General features: G+C 38.3%; 1 protein-coding gene across 6 annotated transcripts; it reads left to right on the forward strand.

Annotated features, from left to right (window-relative positions):
• Positions 1-1,740: 1,740 nt before the first annotated feature.
• PTPDC1 (protein tyrosine phosphatase domain containing 1) lies at positions 1,741-25,851 on the forward strand. 6 transcript variants are annotated; one of them, XM_074914129.1, is made up of 10 exons: positions 1,741-1,822; positions 14,213-14,305; positions 17,061-17,232; positions 18,034-18,114; positions 18,336-18,454; positions 19,219-19,356; positions 20,014-21,224; positions 21,921-22,106; positions 23,989-24,099; positions 24,902-25,846. In XM_074914129.1, exons 2-10 carry the CDS (start codon positions 14,221-14,223, stop codon positions 25,016-25,018), a joined length of 2,220 nt encoding a protein of 739 aa, XP_074770230.1. In that variant the 5' UTR covers positions 1,741-1,822; positions 14,213-14,220; the 3' UTR covers positions 25,019-25,846. The 6 variants fall into 6 exon arrangements, with proteins under 6 accessions (XP_074770230.1, XP_074770231.1, XP_074770229.1 ...); XM_074914130.1 differs by lacking the exon at positions 1,741-1,822 and adding an exon at positions 2,090-2,183; XM_074914128.1 differs by lacking the exon at positions 1,741-1,822 and adding an exon at positions 8,538-8,619.
• The last annotated feature ends 955 nt before the right edge of the window (positions 25,852-26,806 follow it).

The raw sequence follows: 26,806 nt of genomic DNA on the forward strand, positions 1-26,806 counted from the left end.
TTGGCTGTATCTGGGGGCCTCTATCTCATGCTCACTCTCACCGAATTTTCTCCTGGTTTTGGTTCACTCTCTGAACGAAGAACCATAACTTTCAAAATATGACATTTCTGAGCATTCCTGCCACATGTATTTCTCTGTACCGCTGTCCTGAGGGGGCCCTTCACAGTTCAGCCTGCTGAGATAAGTGGTGACAGAGGCACTGTACATTCCCCTCTGCACCACTGTATGGGCACAAGTGTTTGTGCAGCTGCACCACAAACCAGATTAAGGACAGGGTGTGGTGAAAACCTAATCTTTTTCCTTATTTCAGACAGAAAGGAGCAAAGCCAGTGTTTATTTTCAAAGAGTGCGGTACACCTCTGTGGTTGTATCTTTACAACAAAACAAAGAAAACTTTATGCTTTCTTCTATGAATTTTACGAACTTCGTAAATTCCTCATGAAGCATGCAGGAAGTTCGCTTATTCATGTAATTATGTAATGATAAACACAAATTTTGGGAACAGATATCACATGGTGTGCTTGCAACTGTGCTCAGCATTCTAGCCCTGAGCTAGCAAAACCCTAAACACATGAGAATTATAACTGGTGGCAAAGACACAAATCACACCCAAGCAGGATTAAACACTAAATGTGTCTCCTCTAGTTAATTTAAAAAATGAAACTTTAAAACTTCAGCAACGGTTTCTGACAGGTATATATGGCAAGGGAAACCACATTCCAGTCTTTTAGAGGGAGACAGAGGTAAGAGTCACACAGCCATATTTTGGCTTGTTTAGGTATCAGTTATTGTAGGATATGCAGTATGCTAATACTGTCAAAAAACAATACATGTTTAAATCACTTCAGTACTAATAGGACTGACATGTTTTAAAAAGCAAGCCCTGTGTCTCCTTTAGCTGAGTAGAAAGCTCCTTTAGCTGAGTAGAAAGGAGTGAGAGAGATCTCTTCAGTACTTTCACGAAGTTCCTGCATCTGTTTTTATCTTTAAAAAGCGTAAGTTGTATTTGTATGTACTAGAGACACTAATTCCATGAGCTAATGTACTAATGTGGCTAATGACAGACACATAATACTGTCAAGAATCTGTAAGTATTTTTAAAACCACCAGTGTGCTACAAGGACACTTGCTCCAAAATCATCCTTGCTACCTGGCAGACAGATTTCAGAGCCACACAGGGTTACTGCTATTACTCCTTTAATCAGGAATTGTGTATTCAACTCCAGTATTAAACTAAACTACTACAAACCTTTCCTACTCTGTGTCCAAGACCCAAATTACCTAAGACATGGTCTTTTGAAAATTTTCAAGTAAATTCCCGAACTTCAACCACTAAGAAGAATCGACTGATGATGCTAAGAAACATTAAACGGTGTCAGTAAATTGATGCACTACTGTTTTGTGTACCTCTCGGTGGGAGGCAGCTACAGGAGGCTCAAGGCCTGGCTCCTGCCCGGGCAGGGCAGAGGCGGCCGAGGGAGACACCGATCCCTCACGCATCTCTGATTTGGGAAAAACCCGTAATCTTTGATAACGCGAGCGCCACACCGCAGTTTTCACGAGGCTGCAGCTTCCCCCTCAGGCGTTTCTTCTCAGCCAGAGGAGACGCGCTCGCCGCGCCTGCTCTCTGCCGCGCCACCGCGACCCCGAATCTGCGCTGCCAAGGCGGCTGCGCCGGGACGCGCAAGGGGCGGCGGGGCAAGGCCCTGCCGAGCCACCGTCCGCCGCTCGGCCCGCTCCCCCGCAGCGGCGCATGCGCCCCCCAGCCCCGCCTTTCCCCACGCCGGGCGGCGGAGCGGCGGCCTGACGCGGCGGGAGCCAGGTGGGTCGGGCGTCCTCTCCGCGTCCCTGCCCGCAGCGGCGGCCGCTGCCCGACGGGAGAACCGCCTCGCGTCCCGCTCGCCCCCATCTCCCCCGGCCCGTCGGGGTCTCCCCGCTCCCGCCGTCCCGCCGGGGCCCGCCCCCGTCGCCATGGCAGCGCGGCACGCCCGGCGGCGGCCCGGGGCTGCGCGGCCCCTCCGCCAGGAGCCGGCCATTTCACCCTCCCGGCGCCCCGAGCGCTTCTGCCCCGGTGCCTGGGAGGGACCCGGCTGCTCGTTCGGTCACAGACCGCGGCTGGCGGCGAGCGGCGGCCCCGGCCGCGGAGGGCCGCCCCTTCCCGCCCTGCCCACCCCCTGCCTGAGGTAAGCGACTGCAGCGTGCTCAACACGGACAAAAAACCACCCTTAGCTAGGGACTTAAAGTTCTCCAGCAGCTCCACGTTCGTTGCCTCGGTGACATGCAGAGTAGAGGCCCGCCCTCGGGAATTTAGCACCCACGGACACCCCCTCTCTGCCCCGCGAGCTCTCTGGGCTGCCGAGGTGTGGGGGCTGTCCTGCCCCCTCCGCGGGTACTTGCCCGGCACCAACAGTTTTCAGAGCAACGACCTGTAACTCCTGGGGGCAGGACTATAGGGTAATCCAGCCCTTCCTGCCAGCTAAATAATTCCCGTTTGCTAAATAATACTGCGGGATTTAACCTTCGCCAGGGCGTGTAATGTCTGCCCGGGAATGGGGGAACCATGAAGGAGAGCAGGGGAACACAGCTTCTCTAGGTGGTAACAGCCATGGAAAGAGACTTCCCCCTTCGCAGCAGCGTTTTCACGTTTTGTAGCAGTTACAGCCTACCTCTGAGCATCGCTTGCACCCTCAAAAAGTGCATCTCAGTCGGTCCCCTTGGGAGTTGTAAAGACGGACATGCATATGGCATATTCTTAAATCCAAACTCAGGATAGTAGTTTTAGATGTAGCTATTACTGCTCTTGCCAGTAGGCTGCAACTATACTGTTCAATAGATTAACAAATTGAGAAAAGATTACTTGATATATTAGTAATCTAGATTTGAGTGTTTTCTCTTTGCACAGCTCCCTTACTTTTCTGTTCTTAGAAAGAGCCATGTTTTCAGGATGCCTGCACCTCACTTAGTAAAACAGTACCACATCGCTGGAGTAATTAATGCCAAAAGAATATGTACAAAATAAACTTAAGCATTTGCGAGTATGTATTGCTTGAAATCATTTCTCTATTTTTTTTTTCTCAGTAGTTTACATACATGGAGCTACATGTGTAAGACAAGAAAGACAAAATAAGGGGAGACAGTTTTCAGGGCCAGATGCTGTAAGAATATCACCTTAGAGATATAATTAGCAATGTAATCCTCCCATAATGTGATTCCTTGAGTAGCAGCATAAACTGACCTGAATAGTGTTTCTTCCACATGTTTGAGTAATATCTTACTTCATCATAAATCCAATTATACCATAATGAGTATTTTTTATAATAGTAATAAAATTACAAGTGGGAGGAATTATGAGTAGAAGTTGTAAAATCTGACATGGATAAAACTAGTTGCTGGGAAGGAATGTGCTACAACTAATATAAAAAAAATTTGCAAAGGCTCAGACAAGATACAAGATTTCTTGTATCCTTTAGTCCTGGCTGGTAAATATATTCCCAGTTTCTGGTAATATATTCAATATATTCCCACTTTCCTGAATGGAGAGTATTGTTTGCTGGCTTAGTTTAATTTTGTTCCTGCTAGTATATAATTCAGAATTAAAGACATACTTGTTTAAAGAGGCTCAGTTCCACTAGGCAAGGTTTCTCATTTACTTCAGGCAAAAAGAGTCCCTGGTTGGTATTTTTCTGCCATGCTGCAGAGGCTGCTCAGCTCATGGCTACCCAGAGCTGGATGGCTGTTGCCAGCTGCCTGCCGCAAAGTGTTTAGTTCACCTGTACAGGGTAATTATACCTGTAACTCCTTAAATACATTTCAAAATTATCGCAGTCCTTTCCTGTTACTGCCATGTATGGCTAAAGACCACCTGCCTAGTTTGAAGCAGTTCACTGAAGGTCCTTTCCCTCCATCCGAGGAAGCGTTCTGCCCATGGCAAACCTCTCTGGGAATCCTGAGCACCTCTGAGCTGCAGCCAGTGGCATGAGGCACCATGGCCCCGTGATCTTCCACCCTCTGCTGTGACACAGTGACTCCCTATTCCTTTGTCAGACACTTTTACTAGGCATAGATTTTTCTGTTTCTTTGTGAAACAAGGTTCAGCCTCCAGAATTGCTTAAGCAAATATACAGCAAAACCAAAATTACTTCTAACCTTGTATTCTGTGGTGTTTTTTTCAAGAAAATACAGAAATTTGTAAATATTTTTACTCCTGATTTTGAGTAGCTTGTTATTGTTGAAAATAACAAAACCGTACCCATTTCCTCAGTTTTCTGTCCACTCTGGAGTTTTTCCTGCGCTCAATCTTATCACAGGAAGATGAGGGAGATAGAACTATCTGCAGCTCTTGATCTCTGGCCACTTACATTAAATTCCTTTGATCTTTTTGGTTCTTCAAACAGTTCCCTCTGTTACAGAGCTTGACCGTTTTGTTCCTTAGCAAAAAGCACATGATAAAATGCCTAAAAGGATTGAGTACCTTAGAGCTACTTAATTTTTTTAACATTTCTTCATTTCCTTTACCTAGTCTGCCATTTTTGAACAGTTAAGTTCTATTGTGCATAAACTCGACAACTGTTCTGCATAACCACAGCAGGTCCAATGTTTCTTAGAAATTATGCATACATTAAACAGCGCTTTTTCAAAGGTATTATATGGTAGCTCTTCAGAAGTTCTAAAACTTATAGAAGAAAGATTTCTTTTTCTGCTTTCCAGCAACCTGACATTTGCCAGTTATTTCAAAGACAGAGCTAGCAACCCAAAGGAGACTTACTGGATGAGGGCTTTGAAGATACGTGGATACTGCTGTCATATATGTAGAAAACAAGCTATCTCACAAAGCAGAGCTAGATGGCGTTGCTGTCACTCTCCTTTCTATATCTCTGTCTATTTTAAGTTGCAATTTTTCTTTTATTTTAAAGCCTGTGGCTAAAAAGAGGTTATAAACTGTTTTCCTGAGCAGCTTTTGCATTGCAAGTCCATTGAATGACTTGTAAGTAATACTTAATACAATTCTTCAGTTTTAGGACCATCTTTTGTATTGAAATGTTCATATTACTATGCTGCCTTTACTTAACGTTTCACTACATTGCCATTTTGTCGTTTACTGGCAGTTTTAGCTAACAGTGGAACAAACAGGAAAAGAGATTGTCAGAAGTACAGATGATGAGAGAGGACAGGGATCCCAGGTGAGCTGCTGCTCTGGGATCTCATTAAGCAGCTAAACATGTATATTTATCTCACAACTGTCATGCTGCCAGTGTAGTCGAGGTCTACCACAGCTATGACCCTGCTTTTATGATTGATTTGCAGTGGTACTGCATTATGCTTAAGGGGCAGAAATAGATATTTAAAAATATCTAAAAGCAAAACTTACAAAAAGACTTTCATAACATTTCATATAAAGTTACACAAAACTAAAGCATTCCCTGCAATGTTTCAATACAAGCTGAAAATAAAGCAACATTACTTGATTTTTATTATCCAAACTACGAGAAGAGCAAAAAGAAAAAGGTGAAGCTGGAAAAGTCCAAAGCCAGAGGAATTTTAATACATAGTTTGTACTAAATTAAAATTAACCTTTAAGTAAATTAGGTTTTAGTAAACTTTAAGTTTTAGGATAATTTGGTGTTTGGATTCTGTCTATGTACCAATGAAAACAGTGCAGTTTAAGCAATGGTCAAACATTGTAATTGCATCCAGCTCAGTATGAGACAATTTAGACAGTTGTCTACCTGCCTAATCTGATATATTAGTATTTAAGGTCACGGAACAGGTGGATTTGCTAAGTCTCCTGTAAGGTAGCCATGAGGCAGCCAATGCAGTGCAAGAGAAATAAGCTGCCAGAAGCATAATGATCCTGTGCTACTTACCTAAAAACCTTGTTAATATCTTTAAATGGCAATCATAGTTCTATTTTCCAGAGGATCTGGGATTCTTCATTTTGTTTAAATAGGAAAATGCCAAGCCTAGAGAGATAAAGATTATTCATTTAGTCACTAGCATCCCACCTACTCTGTACATTCTTTCCTTGGAAATGGCAAATTATTTAAACCTAGTGGTTAACTCCCCCCAAAAGTCATCCTCAGTTACACAAAGCCTTGTCTTGACAAAAATATGATGATATAGCCTGTTTGAACAAACACGTTTGGCACGCATTCCTGGAACCAGCTAAACTTTCCAAATCGTTAGAAAAAAATTGTTCTTCAGCTGAATAAACTGCCATTTAATACTGAAGAGTACAAATGTAGGAACAGATACGAAGGGCAACCCAGCAAACCTCTAACACCTACAGATGGGTATGGCAGCAGGGTGTTGCACTGAGAGTCCAGACCATCCAAGAATTAACCTCCCTCGGGAATCAAATAGGTAAATAGTGTTACTGTATTATCCATATGAAAATAAACACTATGTCAGTGACAGCTTCTCAAATGTGAGCATTTGGAACTTTCTCCAAAAGAGTATGCTTATATTAGGAATTTAATTAATATTTCTTAATTATCTAAAGCTGCTCTTTGTTCTTTAGTCAACTAAAAAAAATACTGACTTCCTCCATTTCCTCCTACAAAACGTTTTACCAGATGCTCCATTTGTTTAACACATCTTTTGTGTGCTGACACTTGAAAAATGTGTCCCTTTACTCATAATTGTTAAATGCTGATTTCTAGAGCCACTTCTATAATGACTACAACTAATTTGTGATGAAAGCAAGAAGCGATGCTGCTACTGAGGAGTGTTATTTGTGCAGGGATCTTCAGACAGGGCATCTGTCAGTGCTTAATCTAACTTGGGAGTCAGCCCTGCCTTGAGCAGGATGTTGAACTTCAAATTCTTTCTACCCTGCATTTTCCATGATGCTCATACAGGTTCCTACTGAAGGTTTTTAATTCCCAGGAAGTTGACACTGCGTTTTGCTGGACCTCTAAAGCAGTGACGTGCTTTGGTTACTGCTTGGGGTCCACTCACAAACACCTAAGTGAACGCGTAATTTTGTGTGCTTAGAGCCTGGCGTTGAGCTGGGCTGCTGGAGGCAGTGGGGCTGTTCGCCAGTTCTGGTCCCACAGGGACCTGCAAGGATTAGTGGTTCTGAGGTGTTGAGCCTTCCCTCCAGTTCAACCTGCAGGCGGGGCAAACTGTAGGAGCCTGGCACCTGTGGAACTGAAACTTCTAGAGAAAGATGTTCAGTGTAAGATTTTAGGCTCCACAGTCTCTTCAGATTTTAAAGCGTGTTTTCCAAAATTGTGTACAAATCTTTTGAAGCCCCATTTTTATTAAAGGGGTTTTTTTTGCGCAGATGTCCATACATGTATGTAAAAATGATGCTTTCTGCTTTCTAAGCTGACTGGATGCAGTTAGTTCATGCATGTGATTATTTTGTCCCTGCAAGTTTAGTAAGAAACTGGATGTGTAATTTTAAGTACTACTTTTTAAATGTCTCTGTTCTCAGTAATGTAGAAAAATAGTTGGATTCTTCTTCCTTCTGATTATTATTAGCAGTATACAGCACAAACTTGACCTCAAAATAATTTCTGAAAATTAACAAAATTATTTAGTCTTGTTACATTCTCCATCTTTCTATTGGCCAAAATTAAGGCACATGTTCAGCTGAGATGATGTTTTCTGAATTAATAAGGTTGTTGGCATCAGACTTGAGTTGTCTCCTGTAGCTTGCTCTCCTTGCTTGTTTAAATAATACACATATCCTATCAACAGAAGCTTATACAAATATTTTGTTTCTAAATAATTGTGAGGCATTTTTAATGATGAGCAGTGAGTAGCACTTAATTAATGCTAGGGATTTTTTAATAAGACATGCAGGAAAGTGAGGGAAATAGATGGAGGCCTTTTTTCTGCAAGCTAGTATTTAATGGTTCAAATTGATTTAGTATGGTAGAATAAGATATTGTATCCTAATTTATTTATCAAGTATTTAGTTAAATCAACAAAGTCTTTCCTTTGTTTTTTAGTAGATTACATCCTTTTCATTCAGATGAACTTATTTTTGTTACGATTTTGAGATACTACTTTTAATTCGGTTAATTTATACTCCATGTAAATATTTCAATTATATTCTGTACTTTATTGGGCAAGAAAAAAAATGTTTTGTTCGGGGTGTATCCACACAACAATGAAACATCTCTGATTTTCTTTTCCTGGCATTTCAAAATTACTGTATCAGTTTAACTGTGATTAATGCAACTTCACAAAATTATCTCTAGCTATGTGCTTAGTTATGTGATGCATGTAGACACACATATTTATGTATTTACTTGTGGTTGATAATAGGAAAATGAGGTGAACAGAAAAAAAGAGATGGAAGATTCAGTTACTAAAACATCAGGTTGGTGTGGCCTGTTTGCCTCAATCCCTTTAAAATCTAGGCAGACACAGAAAGCAGTTTATGGGATGATTATCTGCACAGGCACTCCTCATACAGTCTTAAGAAAAGATAGTTAACGGGCTTCTCCCAGATTACCATCACGAATCCTATTAACTACAGGAAATACTGTGGCAACATCATTCAGCTTCTCTTCTGTAAAGTGTCAGTTCCCTACAACCTATTTCTTGTGGTTGATACTGCAACAATGAAGGGATCAACAGTCACTCATTCTTTTTGCAGGGTAACAGGTAAGGTCTTAAATTGCAATTACTGAAACTCTGTTAAAACTCATGTAAATTTACTACGGTTTTGATGTATAAGATTGAAAAATAATTCCTCTAACTTGCAGAGTTCATTTTTAAACTTTTCACTTCTGAATGCTGTTAAAATGCATTACTGACAATATTTCATTCTTCTGTATGTAGTCAGTCTTACAAGTCTTATAGTCTCTTAGTAAACATGATATTCATGATCAAGAGTATCTGAGTCACCCCTTTTCTCTGTAGAACAGTTAATTTTACACCATCTTCTTTATAGCTCTCAATAGTAATTACTGGCTGCCAGCCTATTCAAGGTAGTTTAAAATAACTTCAGTTAACTATTGGATTAACACTACCACAGAAAGCTGATGTGATTTAAATAACATGAATCAAGTCAACTGGTAGACCTGTCAATCAGTTTAGCTTGCAGTTTCTTGCTATTTATGTCAAAAAAATCTATGAATAGCAAATACTGAATCACCAGACCAACACCTACATAATCTTCTAACGAATTATGTTCTTTTGTCTCTTTTGTATGTGAAAGCAGTTACAGTCCTTCATAAATATCGAACTTAATGATTAAGTGACATTCACCATTTACTAAAACAGATGGGGAATATTTTTTTCCTAAAGTGGGAAAAGCACATACAGAAATAATAAATCAGTTCTGGTTATGGTCCCAGTGAAACCACTGAGTTTTACAACAGCTGTAGTATTGTTATGCTGCGTAAATTACATATAACTAAACTCTATGTAAAATTATTTAAATTATTACTTTGTCTTCTCTCTGTCCTGTATCTATGTGTTTATTTTCTTTTTCCATCTTTTTGGTGTTTGCTTATAGGTAGTAAATTTCAAATTAGCCTAGGGAATTGAGGTGTGTGCCTACTGAAGTATGTGTGCTCAGTGCTAAAACTGCCTTCAAGGCTTCTGGTAATTGTAGCTTAAGTATTTGTGAAATATCTATTATCAGCAAGATTTTTATCGATACACACATTAGAACAACAAGCTTTGCATTTTGCTTCATTATTCATAATAATAAAGTTTAACAAAAACCAGTTATCTAAAATTTTCACAGAACTTGAGAAATAAAGGTATTGTTATTCCTGGCAATGTTAAAATTAGATAGTCTGTTGTAATTTAAAACACTGTTCCATTTCTCAGTGCTTCCTGTAGAAGTCACTAACTGTGTCTCAGCAAATTTAGAAGATTTTTCTGTTAAAAACTCTCATGATCTGCGAATCTTAAAATGTCAGATTTAAAGCCTGAATTTAGAGACCAAGTTATAGTTTAGTAGCTGTTAACCACTTCCTTAACTATAAACAGACCTCCTTACACTATTGTATTTTTGCTTAGTCTTAGTTATCTAAGTTATCTTTAGTTATCTAGCTAAAACAATTAGTGCAGTTTACAGAACTTTGCATTTTGGCAATTAAACTTTATCCCATATGAACGTATATTTAGACAAATACCCCGTTGACTTCTGTGGGACTGCTCACACAAGCAGGAAGATAAGTACCTGTAGAATCAGGCCTCAAAGTAAACTTTAGGGGTGTTACCTGAGTGCTTGGGTACTGAGTTAGCATAGCCTCTACCTGCATCTGTCATCGACTATGTTCCTTTAAAAATTTGGCCACTGGGTAGTTATTTACACGTGACCACAACCGGGAGAGAACAAATTTACAAGAAAATAGTAAAAACAACCTGTCGACGGATAAAGCCCGGGTATCAAGAATAACACCAATATGGTTTGCCAGCTTGATCCAATTTTATTAAGCACAGAGCATCTTATATACTATTAGGGAGTGATCGCATACAGCTAAACAAGCTGTGATTGGTTCTAAGCTACTGTCCACACAACATAACTCATATTTAATGGGTACAACACAAGAAGCACACGCGAAAAGCATAGGCCTATGGACCTCCTACTTGATGTTTCAACTTCACTCCATATCTCTAGTTAAGGAATTTTCTAAACAATAGCCCTCTATGCAGTGGCAAGCCAGAGAGGAACATTGAACAGTGAGTTCTTTACACAGAGGCAGCTAGCAGAGAATTACTCATGTCGGTATCAAGGACCAGGTGGCCGTTATCTTCCAAAAATTTCTCCACAATAACCTCAGAATTTTATGTGACAGGCATAAGCATCAGCATTTGCCTATATTGTATTAATATATTTGCAGTTTAAAGTAGCTTTTCTTATACACTGATACTTCAAAAATTGAAAGCTTATCCAAGATTTTTTCATGTTAATACATAAAAGTAATCTTTTGACATATGAGGTCTGTGGTCATCTTATTCACCAAATCCACACGAATCTGGAGAGATGGGAGCTCACTGTTACTAGGTAGCTCCACAGAATGCAGTGGGGAGATTTACAATGGGATTACTGTTCATGCCAGCAGCTGAACTGCCCCAGCTGGAATCGTTCCAGTATGGAACGCAAGCTCTCCTCTCTGTTTTGAAAATGTTTTCTGAAGTAAAAGATAGTAATTATATCTATTAAATAGCCATCTTAATTGCTAAGATAGAGTGAGACCAGCATCTTCTTGTCTCATCACTTCTTGGCTATATAATTGTTTTCTGGCTGCTAAAACATTAGCTATTGCTCCTTTCTCTCATTTCATTCTGGAGCAAAAATTTTGCCCAGTGACTGGAAGCCACTGATTTTCAGATCCTGACATTCGAAAAAGGAATCTTCCTTGTTTTAAGGCAGAGTGACATCTAAGCCAGTTGCTAATTTGCTAACCCCGTTGCTAGTTTGTTGAGTTCATCCTGCAGCCTGCTTGTGTGCACCAGTGAGGTGTGTCTCCTTTATGCTCTTCCTTTGTAAGTCTGTCCACCAGTTAGTTGCAGAACCTGCTTTGTTGTGGATCCCTGATCTCCCATCTGTCCTACTGGCTGCATGGCACTTTACTACTCACCCTCTAACTTTACAAAGAGGAGTGCTTTTATTCCAGAGGAGAGGGATGTTGACAAAAAACTGCTTCACTCCTTAAAAGAAAGTGGAAGCACAGACCTATGATAGTGCAGCATGCCTATACTGTTTCCTCTGCAAGAAAGTCACCTCTTTGCATGTATGAAGCAGTAAGTAGAACTCGACAGCTGTCACGTTACCAAATGCAACAAGTGAATCGACGGTGCAACTAACATGAAACAAAAAATTTTGTATGCTTTCTGTTAGGAATTGGTCTGCTCAAAAGTGTGGGGGTGGGGTGGGGTGTGTGTCAAAAATACATACAGACATCAAAACAGGTCTAAAATCCACACCTGGAGAGGACCCCCCTAGTGCTTGACATCCGATGGTGTATTGTGATTTCAAGAAACCCTTGTTTCCTTGGGCAATGTGGTACTGCTATTTACTTCAGTCAGCAAACAACACAGACATTATTTTTACTATGTTTTGGATTCATTAGCTGTGTTTATGCATGCTTAATGACATTGCTTTCTGTGATAAAACATAAAGAGATGGAACACCACCTGACACACTGTTCCATTTCTTCAACTGGGAAACAGGGATTAAAAGACCACCTTCTTTGCTGTCATAGGAATAGAAATGCATGTCAGAGATAACTGAACGAATCTGATTTATGTGGTATCATGATTGCCCCAAGGCATGTGACTCAGTTCCCTGGGACAGCTAATGAGGACCATGACCTGGAATAAGGCTCCAGGCTTGTTTTTATCTCTAGCATCTATCAAGTGTTCATGTGATGAACAAAATACTGAAGAGGCCCTTTCAAAAACTAAGAGAGTATCTGGTACATAGAAGAATCAGGAAGGAGTTGTTTCTTTTACCTCAGCATTTTTTTTTTTTACTTTAACAGTCTTTGTGCAGGAATGTAATACCCCTCTCTAGTAACATCAACACTGAAATAGTACTTCCTGTCCCAGATTACAATATTTACCATCTGTTCGAGGGAGTGCAGTGTAACTCTGTAAAGTGATTTGTCACAATTTTGCTTTTTTCAGAAATCAATATAAGGGAATTGTTCACATTGATCATGCTGTGCAATTTAAAACACCTGTCGGGAAGTCAATCTAGCAAACTGAAAGGCACACAGACAAAGTATCCTAAACCACTTGGAACTGCCTGGTTCTTTAAAAGTGCAGAGTCAAATGGTCAAGTAGCTGAGTAGAAAATGCTTCAGATACTCTTTAATCTTTACTAAGACTCATCTTAATTCATCCTCATTATTACGTGTATATTGGAAATGCATTTCTGAGCATCACTGACGTTTCAACAGGCCTTCTGGCTTTCACAGACCAATGTAATTCTCACCTTTTTGAGGCAACTGATACGGCAGTATTAGAGGGTTATTAATGTGTATGTGTATTCTGTTCCCACCTTTGAACATCTTGAAAAGGACAGAGCCATTCTAGGTGACTTTGTGAAGTCCACTAGCATTGCTGAAAGAATAATTTATTCAAGTATGTGGTAGATAATGTAATAATTGAATGAATGGAATTCTATTTGAATCTATTTAAATAATTACTTTAAAAACAATTGTGCAGAATTCCAGGTAAAAGGTGGACAATGAACAGCAAGCAGTTAACACGACACTTCAGCACAGAACAAGACTGTTATACTACCTAATCCCCACAATATTATTTTTCAGCAAATCTGTCTTTTAAAACACTGTTTATGCTGCTGAATCCTAACACTGTTTTTGCAGAACTTGGGACCTAAGGTTTGTCTATTCAGTAAAGTTTTTATAGTTATACATACAGCAGAGATGTACTTTGGTATTAAAAAAATGCTTTTGCTGTTATACTTGCAACTGTTTTCCTAATGAGGTAAGAGAAACAATGGTAATCTTACAGTGGGTAAGAATTTACACTCAAAATCCATGTAAATGGTTTATTTAAACATCACAGTGACTGATTAATATGTTCACGTTTACAGCTTTCCTTTAGCTTTCTTTTTGTCAGATAGAAGGTCTTCAGAATAGAATTTACCTTGTATTAGAAATTATATTAAAATATGAGAAAAAACTTTTCTGCTTAAGACAGACTCTTGTGTTCAGTTTTCTTGTTAGAGGAGAATCATCATATATGTGACTTCAGACTTGCCAACAGACTTAAGGAGTGGAGGAAAGAGAGCAGAGAAGGCGTAGAGCTTGTGGACAGTCTGGCAAATACCAACTAAAATGATAAATAGTGTGATCTAGAAGTTGTGCTGCCATTATGATATTAGCTTTGTTGAAACTGCCTCTTGCAAGATTTCGGTTTGAGATCTCTGGTTGTATGTTTACTTTAAAGAATTTGATAAAATTAAGATGGCATTACATTAGATGCTTTTGGTTGAGTGATTCCTGTCCATATAAAACACACAGTTTTAAAGTACATAATCAGCCAAACTCTAGAGCTTGAAACACACAGTTGGCTAAGCTTTTAATTGCTAGGACAGACAGTGAAGCTCTTGAATTTTAAGATGCACACCAAAAAGAAAGTGCAGTCCATGTCTGCCCAGATCTTAAGCCTTGGACAACTCTATAACCAGGCGTCAGGTACTCAGCTTTATTTTGCATTTTTGAGCTTCTGTTCTAGATTTTCAGTGAACATATTGCTGTTTCAACAGGTACTGCAATGGTTGCAGGAGTTTTACTGCAGAATGAACTACCATATTCTTCGCTGCTAGAGAGCAGTCTCTATCTTGCAAATATGAGTTCAGGTAATGATTTTTCTCTGATATGCCATTCACAAAAAATGCTTAAAGAAATTCTGGAAGAAAAATACTTTCCATAGAAAACCTTTATTCTATAAAAACACCAGAAATATTATACCCAATTATAAACATAAAATGTCTATAACAAAACCAAACTGCTTTACTTTATCATCAACACGATGTGTTAATATGTTGAGCTTTTCTGTAACTTCAATATTGTCAGATCTCTTAATTGAAGAAACTCAGATTTTTGCATTCAGAAAATGCCCAGCTCTCTAAAAATACAAACACGTCTTCAACAAAACTCCACTTTCTAACACAGTGTTTAAACTCTTACAGGATGTAATTATTTCTTACTATTTTAGGTGAGTACTTGCAAATCCTCCTAGATTCAGTAGGAAAATAATGATGTGCAGCATTTTATTTTGCTAATTCCTGGATCCACTGTCATTTGTTATATGCCAAAGAATAGATTCTGGGAAGAGAAAGAGGAAAAGAATTAAATATAAGAAAGCAATATAATTAATTAGAAAACACTTTTCATAGGTAGCACTGGAAATAGCCTTTTTAATCTCCTTTCTTTTCCACCCAACCTCCAAAAGGAAAGCATATTTAAATATTTCCTCACCTCTTGATACCACTCACCTCTATTGTTCAGCTAGCATAGTCAGAGGTTCAAGACAACAGCTAACACAGCTTTGACATTTTCCATTTCTCATAGACATCACTGCTGATGTTTCAGGCCTGGTATCTACAGCAAACCTTACCACATCTCCTTAAGAGCTGCGGTGCAGTATTCAAAATTCAGTTCCTCAATTCCTGTTCAGTACCTAGAAGAAACAGATTTTTGCTGTATGATTTTTTATCAGAAGAGAGCTTTCTCTTGCTCAGATTCCTCTGTAGGAGTTACTGGTTTTGTAGTACATAAAGAAACAGACTAAAGATAGTGTATATCTTTAGGAAAATGCAGTGGAATTGATTTGCTTATTGAATAAAGTTAAAGTGGGTTTTCTTGATTTTCTCAGTCTTTCTCTTTAATGTGCAGTCTAATGCACAGACAGTGGGATGACAGAAGTGGTTTTTAACATTGCCATAGTCTGTTCTCCACATTGTTGCATGAGATTTTGTGCTTTCAGGAGTGTTGCAGTCTTTCTGGCCAGCTCATTCTTCTCCTTAGCACACTGGAAGCAAAGTGGGAGGCAATTTGCCGCCTAATATCTACCTTCAAAAGCCTAAACCACTCATCGGATACATCTTATCTGTCCCATAATCTGCTTTATCTCAGTCTGTAGGGCTAACAGCTTTGCTTTATAAAAAAGCTGTGCCCTGAAAAAAAATAAGCCTTTTGTTTTGAATAACAAATTGTGTTTTGTTAGAAGATATGAATGGTCCAGAGCAAACAGTCTACAATTCATCATGTACTGAACCATTTCAGTAGGAACACACTAATCCCAATCATTACAGAGCTAATGATGCATTTTAGAGCAACTAAGTGGAGGAGGAGAGGTGGTTGTAGAATGTTAAACCAAGAGGTGGGGGAGTATAATGTACTTACTTACAGATTTCTCAGGAAGCAGAGCCTCCAGCTACATTTTAATTGTTCTTTTGAATCTAGTATTTTGTGTCTTGGTGAGTTCTGAATGCATGTTATTTACAACTAACTAAATACTCACATTGTTTATGGAAAATGTTTTGGTTGTTCCTAGTCCGTTCTCAAAATTATGTTTGAAATGCAACTATTTTCATCAGCAGCAGAACAGTTTGTCCCAAACAGACTCCTTTCCTATGGAATGGAGCAGCCCCAGAGATAGCTGGCAGCAGCGCCTTCATTGTTAGTTACTATGGAGACAGCTCAGCCCATGCTGACTAGCTGCTGGAGCGGACCGAAGGATGCACAGACCTCCGCAGTTTCAGGGCTGAGCAGCTTGGATTTCCTACCAGTGCGTCCTCAGCAGCCTTCTTAGGTGGTAGCTGGGGCTGGTCAGTCATGCAGGGTTCACCCCGACGGCGTTCGGCAGTGAGTATTTTCAGCAACTTTTTCCAGGGTCGGAGGCATTCTTCCTCCGATCCCCTTCTTCGCATAATCCAGAGGCGCCGGAGCTCGGCTGTAGAGGTACTCTCATCATCGACTCACCGGGTTATGGTGGTGGTATCGTCCCTGAGCCCTGAGGAGCTGGATACAACTTTTCCTGAAAAAAAAAGTACAGTACTTTTCATTAAGACTGTTGGCAGTTTTCTGGTTATTTTCTTGGTATTGAATTAATATACTTTTGTTCTGTTAACTATATTTTTTATATATATGCATAAAATACTGGGTTTTAGTTTCTTTTCCTGTATTTTATATTTTGTTCACTGATCCTTATCCAAGGATTAATATATGCTTTTCACTCTGACAGCACGGTTATAAAGAACAGATAAAATAGAAGCATACGTTCGCACATACACCAAGTATATGGCTAAGTATTTTCTATTTCAGGTGGAAGAAGACTGTGACATTTTTACCTGCTGCTAAGGATATCACACACCTCTACCTTCATCAAAAAAAACAAAGTTACTGTGAGAAAAAACAGCTTCTGTAGAAATGCGTGCAACTTTTTTCCCTCAGAATCCTCACTTTAAGTCTGTGTTGAAAAATGAGCCGTAAACATATATTCCATGTATTTATGCTGTAACTTCATCAATTTAAGGTTGAACCCATACTTTTGAGGTGGAGGTGAATTTGTAAGCTTCCTTACCAGATCTGGTTTTGTCTGTGTACTAGGAAGTTCAAGGCGTCCGACAGCAAAGTATACTAAAGTAGGGGAGCACCTTCGCCATGTCATTCCTGGTCACATGCAGTGTTCAATGGCATGTGGTGGACGTGCTTGCAAGTATGAAAACCCAGCTCGATGGAGTGACCAGGAGCAAGCCATTAAAGGGCTCTACTCTTCTTGGTAATAAGCAGAATTTCCTCCTACTAAATGTAACTGCATTGATTGTATTTATTAAAAGAGAGAATTCAAAGGAAAATAACAAGGTCTTTTTTTTTTTTTTTTTTTTTTTTAAATCAGCTACTGATAAGTATAAAACATAATAATTGCTTGATTCAGAATTACAACTTAGCAATAAACCATAACGGCCATTGTACATAGCCCAGTAAAGATGATGAAAGATTTTTGTTGAGTTACAGTAAGTTTGGTTCAGATCCAAAAGAGTACATACCTATCTGTCATGAGTTATAAAAAAACTATTATGGGTTATAGACAGTTCTTGCTAAGTTTTAAAATGCAAATTAATTAAAATGTGTTCATGGTAGAATTAAAAATAATAACATTTACTGAAGATGAAATAATGTAAGGTATGTGTTCAAAGCAAATTAATATGCAGTAATATTGACATGAAATGTATCTTTACAGTCGTACTGATTTTTTTGTAACAGCAAATGCTATTCAGAAGCACACAAACTTTAAAGGACCAAACAGATATCTGAGTCCAGATTTTTATTCAGAGGAATTTTTTAGTATGTTCCTTGGCCTGGCATTTAAACAGTTCCAGTAATGGTCTTTTGATATATGTCATATCTGTATCAGCTTAACAAGATTTATCACTAACACTATATGATAGAAGAATTTTTTTGAAAATTAATTTCTAGTTAATCATCAGCTATTTCTGTCTTTCTTGAATATAGCATAGTATTCTTATTCCTACCCATGAAATTATTAATAACATTATTGTCTACTTTTCTAATTTCTCAGGGTAACAAATAACATACTGGCTATGGCTCGACCCTCAACAGAATTAATTGAAAAGTACAACATTATTGAACAGTTTGAAAGGTAACAAATTTAGTAATTTTTTATTGTAGGTATTGCTAGTGTGATTCCTGATCCGTTTTCTCTGTCAACATAGATTTGGATTGTTGATAAAGGGCCTTTCATTTTAAATGATATACAGGTAAAGATTTATTCTCCACTAAGAAAAAATTTGTTTCAGAAAATAAGGTATAAGAAGATTTTGGCTGCATGTAATACTTTGACTCGTCTATTCCTTCCTTAAGATGTGGCATAAAAACCATAATTAACCTTCAGCGTCCTGGGGAGCATGCGAGCTGTGGGAATCCACTGGAACAAGAAAGCGGCTTCACCTACCTTCCTGAAGCTTTTATGGAGGCTGGAAGTAAGTTCACTCCTGCTGCTGTTCCTCATTAATTATCGATTTTGGCACTTAAAGATATTTTTACTTGAATTTTTGTTTGTTAAAAGTAGCTATGCAAGAAATGTTGCACACAATGGGATATAAACATGAATCTTGGCAAATACAATCGAGTCGATAACACGTTATTGAAGCTTGTGTATATGTAGAGTGAGATGGAGGGTTTATGTTCAGGTGTGTAAAGAAAGGACAACAGCTAAAGTTTTCTTTTTCTTCTGAGTTCACAAGTATATAAAACATGAGTGCTGCTTCAAATTCTGGTACAATGCATGCTTTCTTATCTAGACAATAACAGGTAATTTCATTTGAGGACATTTGTATTGACAGTATTGTATTTTCTTGTTATGGTGAGATGAGAAAAAGTGCCTCTGTAAGAAACAGCTTTTGACGGAAGAAGTGCTTTTATTTCTAAAAAAGAAAAAAACCACCTTCTATCTATATATAGCTCGATAATTTTTGTGTGAATCATTCGATTTTGTTGGCACCTTTTACGTTCTGGCTGAACTTTAGTTTGACAAATCTTTGCTAGCTTCATGTGTTTATCAAATTTCAATAGCAAGCATACACTGAAATGGGAAAATCTCTTGCAAATAGTATGTAGTCAGATTCTATGATCCATTATGCAATTTTAATACTATCATTTATTAGTCATCTCTCCTCTGCATATAGTACTTAAAATTTCACGTTTGGTACAACAGAAAATAACTCTCTCTCTTTTTTTATTTTAGTTTATTTTTATAATTTTGGATGGAAGGATTATGGGGTGGCATCTCTCACTACTATCCTTGATATGGTAAAAGTAATGGCTTTCGCCTTGCAGGAGGGGAGGGTAGCTGTTCACTGTCACGCAGGACTTGGTCGGACAGGTATGCACTCTACTGCAAGATCAACAGAATTGTTTTTTTAAGAATGCAAACCAGTTTCTGGTTATAAATTATTAATAATTTGTTTAGATTCTATATCATTGCAATCTATAAAATGGTTAAAAATGCTGAACAGATTTGTGAACATGATTTGAATGGCTAGAGGAGATCAGTTTTAATATTAAAAACAGAAACATGTAAGGTTAGAAAATTTTTAAGTCTGTATAGTAATTCCCTGTTACCTTCAAATGGGACAGCTTCTTTATGATGGGAAAAATTCACCTAGTACACGTTCGTTATCCAGTATTTATTACATGTTTACAAACCTGCCATTCATTGTTAGATCAGGTAGATTTGGTGGAACAGCTAAAATTTCATTTACTTCTTTCAAGACATTTTTGCCTATGTTCTTCCTGTAGAAGCCACCATTGTTCACAAATGATGGAACTCCTAGAGACGCTGTGGTGAGAAACTACCTCTCACTGCAAGTGTAGGGAGAATGGGTTTACTATCTTGTGGACCAACAAATGCAGCTATACTTAGGTAACAGCATCATGTAATAGAGAGCATAAAGCCTGTATCTTTACCTATGTTTATCCTGTAGTTGCACTATTTTAGTCTAATAGTTCCTCAACTAATGCTTGTCTTTATGTTTTCCAGGTGTTCTCATAGCTTGCTACTTAGTTTTTGCAACAAGAATGAGTGCCGATCAAGCAATTCTTTTTGTCAGAGCAAAAAGGCCCAATTCTATTCAGACTAGAGGGCAGTTATTATGTATCAGAGAATTCACTCAGTTTTTGGTTCCTCTGAGAAATGTATTTGCATGCTGTGAGCCCAAGGCACACACAGTGACACTGTCCCAGTACCTGACCCGTCAGAGACATCTGCTCCATGGTTATGAGAGTAGGCATCTCAAACACGTGCCAAAACTTATTCATCTAGTCTGCAAATTGTTGATAGATGTGGCTGAAAACAGACAAGTGATAGAGGCGGAATTGTTAGATATACCAGATCTCTCAGCTGAAATTGAAAAGACTATTTCTCAGTTGGTGTCCACACAGCTAGATAGAGAACTCACAAGGCAGGACAGTGATACGTTGGAGTCGTCCCACACCCACCCATCCACTTTTGAGACCCGGAATTCTCTTTTCTCCCTGGGACATGAATGTGATCCTCTTGGGAAAAGAAGGAATGTTGAATGCCTTCAGCCTCTTACTCATCTGAAAAGGCGTCTAAGCTACAGTGAATCAGATTTAAGAAAAACGGAGTTTCTTTTAGAACAAGGAGAAACTGCGTGGACAATACCTGTTCAGATGTTACTGTGCAACAAACTTAAGCAGAACAGTGGTGAGGAGTGTTCTGCCACGGGCGAACAAAAGCCACAGTTGGATTTAAACAGAGCATTAGTACGTAATACATGCACGTTCTGGAGTCAAGGTAAATTTAATTTGGATGGACAAAAAGATGGATCCTCACTTTATCACAGAAGGAACTCTAGCAAAGAAGTACACCGCAGCAGAACCTTTTCTTCAGGGCTAGCATCTATCCACAATACCGGGGAACCTGGAACACCAAGGCGTAATTTTACCAGTGAGATTAGTCATAGAAAAGACCACAAGACTAATATGTATAGCAGAAAAGTCTGTGTCTCCAAGGACTCTGATTCTTCTTCTTCTTCTTCTTCTAAAGTCAACTTTACCATTGGATATGAAAGCCAAGGTAGCAAAGATGTGTCAGAGGCAATCCCACACATTGTTCTGCAGTCAGAATTAAGTTTGGAAGCCCGAAGAATTTTGGCAGCAAAAGCACTTGCAGATATTAATGAATTTCTGGGAGAGGATGAAGTAAAGCAGAAGGTAGAAATGTGGCAGGTAATTTTTAACTTGATTCAATATTATGGGCTCTGCATATTTCACCTAGGTTAATTCCTAGAATGGCAAAAATGCCACCATGTGCTTTGAAATGGCACTGTGGTTCAGTAAATGATTGTATTTGTCAATTATGGGTCAGTTCTTTCAAAAGCAAGCAAAATGCACCAACAAATTGGTGCATCGCTAGTAGGACCAAACATTGTTTCTGGTTGTGTTCATTCATTTTACTAACTAATGAAAATTGATGCAGCTATCCGTGGCTGTAACTTGGCTGCTGGTAGCATAAAAGTACTACAGATTTTAAGGTAGAGCTGTGTTGATTTTTATTTAGAGGGTTCTGTGTGTAAAAGTAGAAAAATTTAGTAGAAACTTGACTGCTTATTCTCAAAACCAAATCCTCCTTGCAACATTTGCTTTGAAGTTGGAATCCAAAGCTGGTTTTTATGTATTCTAGCAGATAACTGGGAGGTTCTGACCTGCACTTTTTACGTCATCCTTTGTTTTTAAAGAATCATTTGTATTAGTGCTGACTAATGTTGATGCTTTGGAAAAAAACTAGAAATTAATTTTTTTAACTCGTCTTTTTTTAATTGAAATGTAAGCAGCCAAGTACTGCTACAATCAAAGAGAATGTTGGCAAAAGTAAATAGATGATGCATTTTCAGTTTTGTTCTGTTTTGTGGGTTTTTTTTAAAGAAAGAACTGAATTCTCGAGATGGAGCTTGGGATAAAATCTGTACGGAAAGAGATCCTTTTATCCTCTGTAGCTTGATGTGGTCCTGGATAGAGCAGCTGAAAGAACCTATTATATCCAAAGATGATATTGACATGCTGGCAAAAAATTGCTCAGAATCACAGGATGCACTTTACTTACTGAGAAAGGTAGACACTGTATATGTCAATTCATTCTTTAACTGTCAAGTACATTTTGTTAATGTGTGTTAAACTATTCATTTATGGCCTTGAGCCAAGGGAATCGCACTTTGAAAAGGCAGCTTAAGTCTCTTTAAAAATCAGAATGAGCATTATTGAATTGTATGAGTTGTAATCAATACTATGACAATGAACATTGTAAGAAAAATACCAGATACTGTATTTGAACACCATTCAGTAGAAGCTCAACTTCAGCATATTTCCCTGCAAATTCTGCAGTTTTGAGATCCAGAGGCAAAGGTGAGAAACCTTTTCTCTGTGACTCGATGTATGGCTTTAGTTAATGTCACACCTGGCAACTGTGCTTAATGGTTGTCATATTTGCTGCGCAAACTTCTTAATCCATCAGCTTTGGAAGAGGTAGCACAAGGAACAGGAGGAATTTGCCAATTGAAGGAATCAGATGCCAGGCCAAATTCTTCTACATAAGTCAGAACTGTGGCCATCTGTATTCTAAAATGCCTATGAATAACTGAGGTACTTCTGAGCCAAACTCTTGAATTGTTTCCCCAGAGTTCTAGATGTGAGGTAAATTTAAAAAAACCCAAGCCTCTATTCTTGATCTCTTAATTACACAAATTCATTTCATAATTCTTTGGAAAATCTTTATTTCCAAAGTATTTATGAAGAAAATATAGCCCCTTTTAACAGACTCCAGATAGCCAGCTTCTCATCAGTAGGTGGTCAGGACTTTATGTGGAGTCACCATCTTCATGACATGACGTATAGAATTCCTGAGTTCATCTAAAAACATCATGTTTCTTCTTGAAGAATCCTCTCTATCAGTGTTTTAACTTTCTATTTGTATTAAATAAAAAATAACTTCTTGACACCTGTTATAAATGAATGGGAAATAAATAATCAGTTTTATTAATTAAAAATATTGATTTTGTCTTACCTTATTCTGTATTATTTCAGAGTCACAGAATAGTTGAGTTGGCAGGGACCTCTGGATATCTCCTAGTCCAACCATCCTGCTCAAAACAAGAGTTGACTAGAGCAGGTTGCTTGTATGACAGATGCTTCAGTCCCTTAATCGTCTTTGTGGCCACTCACTGGACTTGTTCTAGTATGTTGATGTCCTTGTAGCAAGGAGCCCAGAGCTGGACCCAGCTCTCCAGATGTGTCACCTCCATTGACCCGCTTGCAACTCTCTGTCTGATGCAGCCCAGCTCTGTCTTAAGCTGCCCCAAGGGCCTGTTGCTGGCTCATGTTCAACTTCATATGCACTGGAACACCTAGGTTCTTCCCTGCTAATTTGCTCTCCAGGCAGTCAGCCCCCTATGTGTACTGGTGCTGCTCTTCCCTGAAATCTGTCAAGTTTTAATTTAATTTTCACTGTTAAATGACATTCCAGTGTGGAGATCTGTCTGTCTTGGAAAAGGGATGGGAACTGTCAGTCACAGAGATACTGTTGCTTCCTCTATGCGTCCTTGCTAGTGCTGCCCAGGTGTCTGTCTACAACACCAATGGTAGGACAGAGAGATGCAGATCATCTTTTGCTAGTTGGGAAAAGAGCCCTAAACATGCATAGAATTTTGGGCTGAAAAGTTCAAATCTCACTTTTTCCATGACAGTTCACATGAATGCTACTGTTCTTGTAGGGGACCTTGAAAAATAACTCTTCAGATGCACGCCTGACCTTCTAGAAATTTCCAGAGCAGTTTGTGGTACACTACGAGAGAAAATTCCCTCCCCAACTCCTACACCTGAAGGTTTCAATACAGGAAGGCACAGTTTGATATTTAAGTAGCAATTAACTAAAACTGAAATTTAAATGTTTTTCATTAAAATATTGCTTCTAATGAGCTGCTGTTCTTTTACCCACCAGGAACAGTGTCAGACTATCCTTTGTATTTTACACTGTGTGGTGAACTTGCAAATGCTACCAGCTGATGTGGAGGAGGCCTTACTTGCTCGTGCTATTAGAGCTTTCACTAAGGCAAGTAACCATTTTCCATGACATTGTACTTATTCATGAAGGGTGAATCAACAGAGCAGGCCTCTGTGAGAAGAGTTACAGTAATTCCTTCACACTTAACGTACTCATTCTTATTTATTTCAGAGATTCCATTTTATAATAATCAGCCTACATAAAGGGTAGGAAATATTCTCAACAAAATTAAATTCTTGCACTACAGACTTAATCCTTTAGTATCATCTTTCTATTTCTGGATCATTGCCAATTCATGGACTTCCTCAAATTAGGGAAAAGATAATTTTTAAGTGGTGAGAATAATTAGTCACTGGGAGTGGCTTACCAAAGGTTTTTGTGGATTCTGTACTACTTGGAGTCTTTCCATCAGATTAAATAATTTTCTGAAATTGCATTGAAATTCAGTTGTGTTTCAGGCCCTTAATATAGTATGGGTATAAATAACTTCTGCTTTTGGAATCATTTAATACCAGTGACAGGTTAAGCTTGCTATCGTGCAGCTCAGAGCTGCTTGCTTCTCAGATTCAGCAGGTGAAATTTGAACAGAACGTTCATCATACTGCTTTCTGATCTCTTGTAAATCCACAGACACATCATCTGTTAAAAACAATCATGACATTTCTCCTTCTAACAATTTGTTTTAATGTTTAGTCAGCATAAAATTGAAAATACTTAGCAAAATGTACTCCTATAGAAAACACATGCTTTCTTTGATAAATCTGAAAACTAATTTTAAAATATTGGTCATCTACTTTGCATTTTGCTGTATGTCATCTATTTAACAACTAAAATTTCTCCTTTTTATTAGACAAGCTTCGATTCTGAAAATGGACCATATGTTTACGATACCTTGAAAAAAGTATTTAAGCAAACACTGGAAGAAAAAAGAAAAAGGCTTAAGGAAGGAACAGAGAATCCTGCTTGATTTGTACACAGCTATGCCGAAGAATTAGATGAGCCTACCAAATTATTTTGCATTTTCCAGTTACTGTATTTTCTGCTATCTGGCATGATTTACCTAACTTTAGGTAATAGTAGCTATTAACAAAGTATTTTATTTTTTTAGAGAGAGTTTTAGTGACAATTGTTCTGTCTACACAGTTCTAAAGAAGAGCTCCCACGTACTGTAGCATTTGTTTTCAGGTACTATGCTTTCATATTGTGAACTTGTCTCTTGTTTTCAAATGTATTTATTGATTTAGAAGCCTCTGTCATTGACAAGCAACATTATTTTCAAGTTACATGATTGCCATAAGTTCAGTGCCATGGTACACAAAGGTTTAATGGACTGAGTTAATATTTGTGTATTATATATGTTTACATTAATGTTACTTGATTTTACTTTGCAGAAAATAAATATTGACTGAACTTACTAAACTCCTTTTCCTTTTAGAAATCTAAAAATAAGACTAATAATGAACAGATCCTGAGGTCTGCTATTGACAGCAGATAATTTTTTCCTTTATCTCTTTTAAATAATTGTTACCAATTATTAGTGTTTCTAAAAGGTGTTGCAATAGAGGAATACATAAAGTGTATTGAGTATTAAGTTATCAAGGCCTTAATTTAGACTTTTTTGGTTAAGAAAGCTTTAAAGAATTTTTGACAAAAAATTGTGGCATTTTAAGTGCTTTGAATAAGAGTAGAATTTTACCTTATTAGCTAAACTTTTATAGATCTTATTTTAAGTGAGAAAACCCTTAATTATCAAGCCTGAATAAGGATGTAATTCTGTCTGTACTTATGTTCAGCAACGACTTGCATAAATAAGTGTAACATAACAATACTAAAAAAGAATGAGATCTTATTATCTGCAATACGCTTTGTAGAGGCATTTTTATCTAATAAGACAGAAACAACTGGGATATCATCATAACTGCAGTTTTTTCATTGCAGCTTTAGGATTCAGACCAGAATGCCAGTTTGCAGAGTTAACAGTTTATCCAGTTTGATATATTTAAGTAGTTAAACAAGAGTATGTCCTTTTCCAAAATATTTGTATACAGTACTGTAAATGTCTAATATTTAGGGTTAAAAAGTCCAGTTTAAAATACATATAAATTAGACATGCTTCAACTATTAGATGATTATATATTAAATTCAGATCCAAACAAGTGCTTTGGCAGAATCATGATAAAGTAAGCACACTTGAAATTAAAATGCTGCATATGAATCACATACACAAAAGCAGCTTTGTAGAGGCGAGGCAGCATAACAGGCAGTCACACGTTAGCCAGCGTACTTTAACAGTCAGATTGGGAATACTAAGTTGCGTTTGCAGGTTTCTTAGTTTCCCGAGAAATTATTTCAGTTTACTACAGTTAACAGCTCTGAATAGCTAGCACCAGTTCTTGGTATTATACACTTGGTGTGTAGAAACCAGCTCAGCATTGTTTAAATCAGTATAATTCAAAAGGGCTTTCACATATCATTAGATCCATTAGAAAAGCTGTATTTGCCCCCAAACCAGGCCTAGATTGAGTTCTAAGGTAGGTTTCCACATGATCCAAAGACACTAATTTCCACTGGGTGAGCAGAGATGGGGAAAGGAGCTTTTTAGATCCAGTCAATGACTACAGTACGGTCTCCTTCAGCGTGGCCAAGGAAAGGCAGCTTCGTGTAGGTTCCCTGAGCCCCTCGTTGTTCTGGCTTTCACCCCAGGGCTCTCTGCAAGAAAACAGGTACCTTCTCTTCCCCTTCTATAGTGTTTTGG

Source organism: Athene noctua, chromosome 10, assembly GCF_965140245.1.
Source record: "Athene noctua chromosome 10, bAthNoc1.hap1.1, whole genome shotgun sequence".
In the NCBI taxonomy this organism is placed as follows: domain Eukaryota; kingdom Metazoa; phylum Chordata; class Aves; order Strigiformes; family Strigidae; genus Athene; species Athene noctua.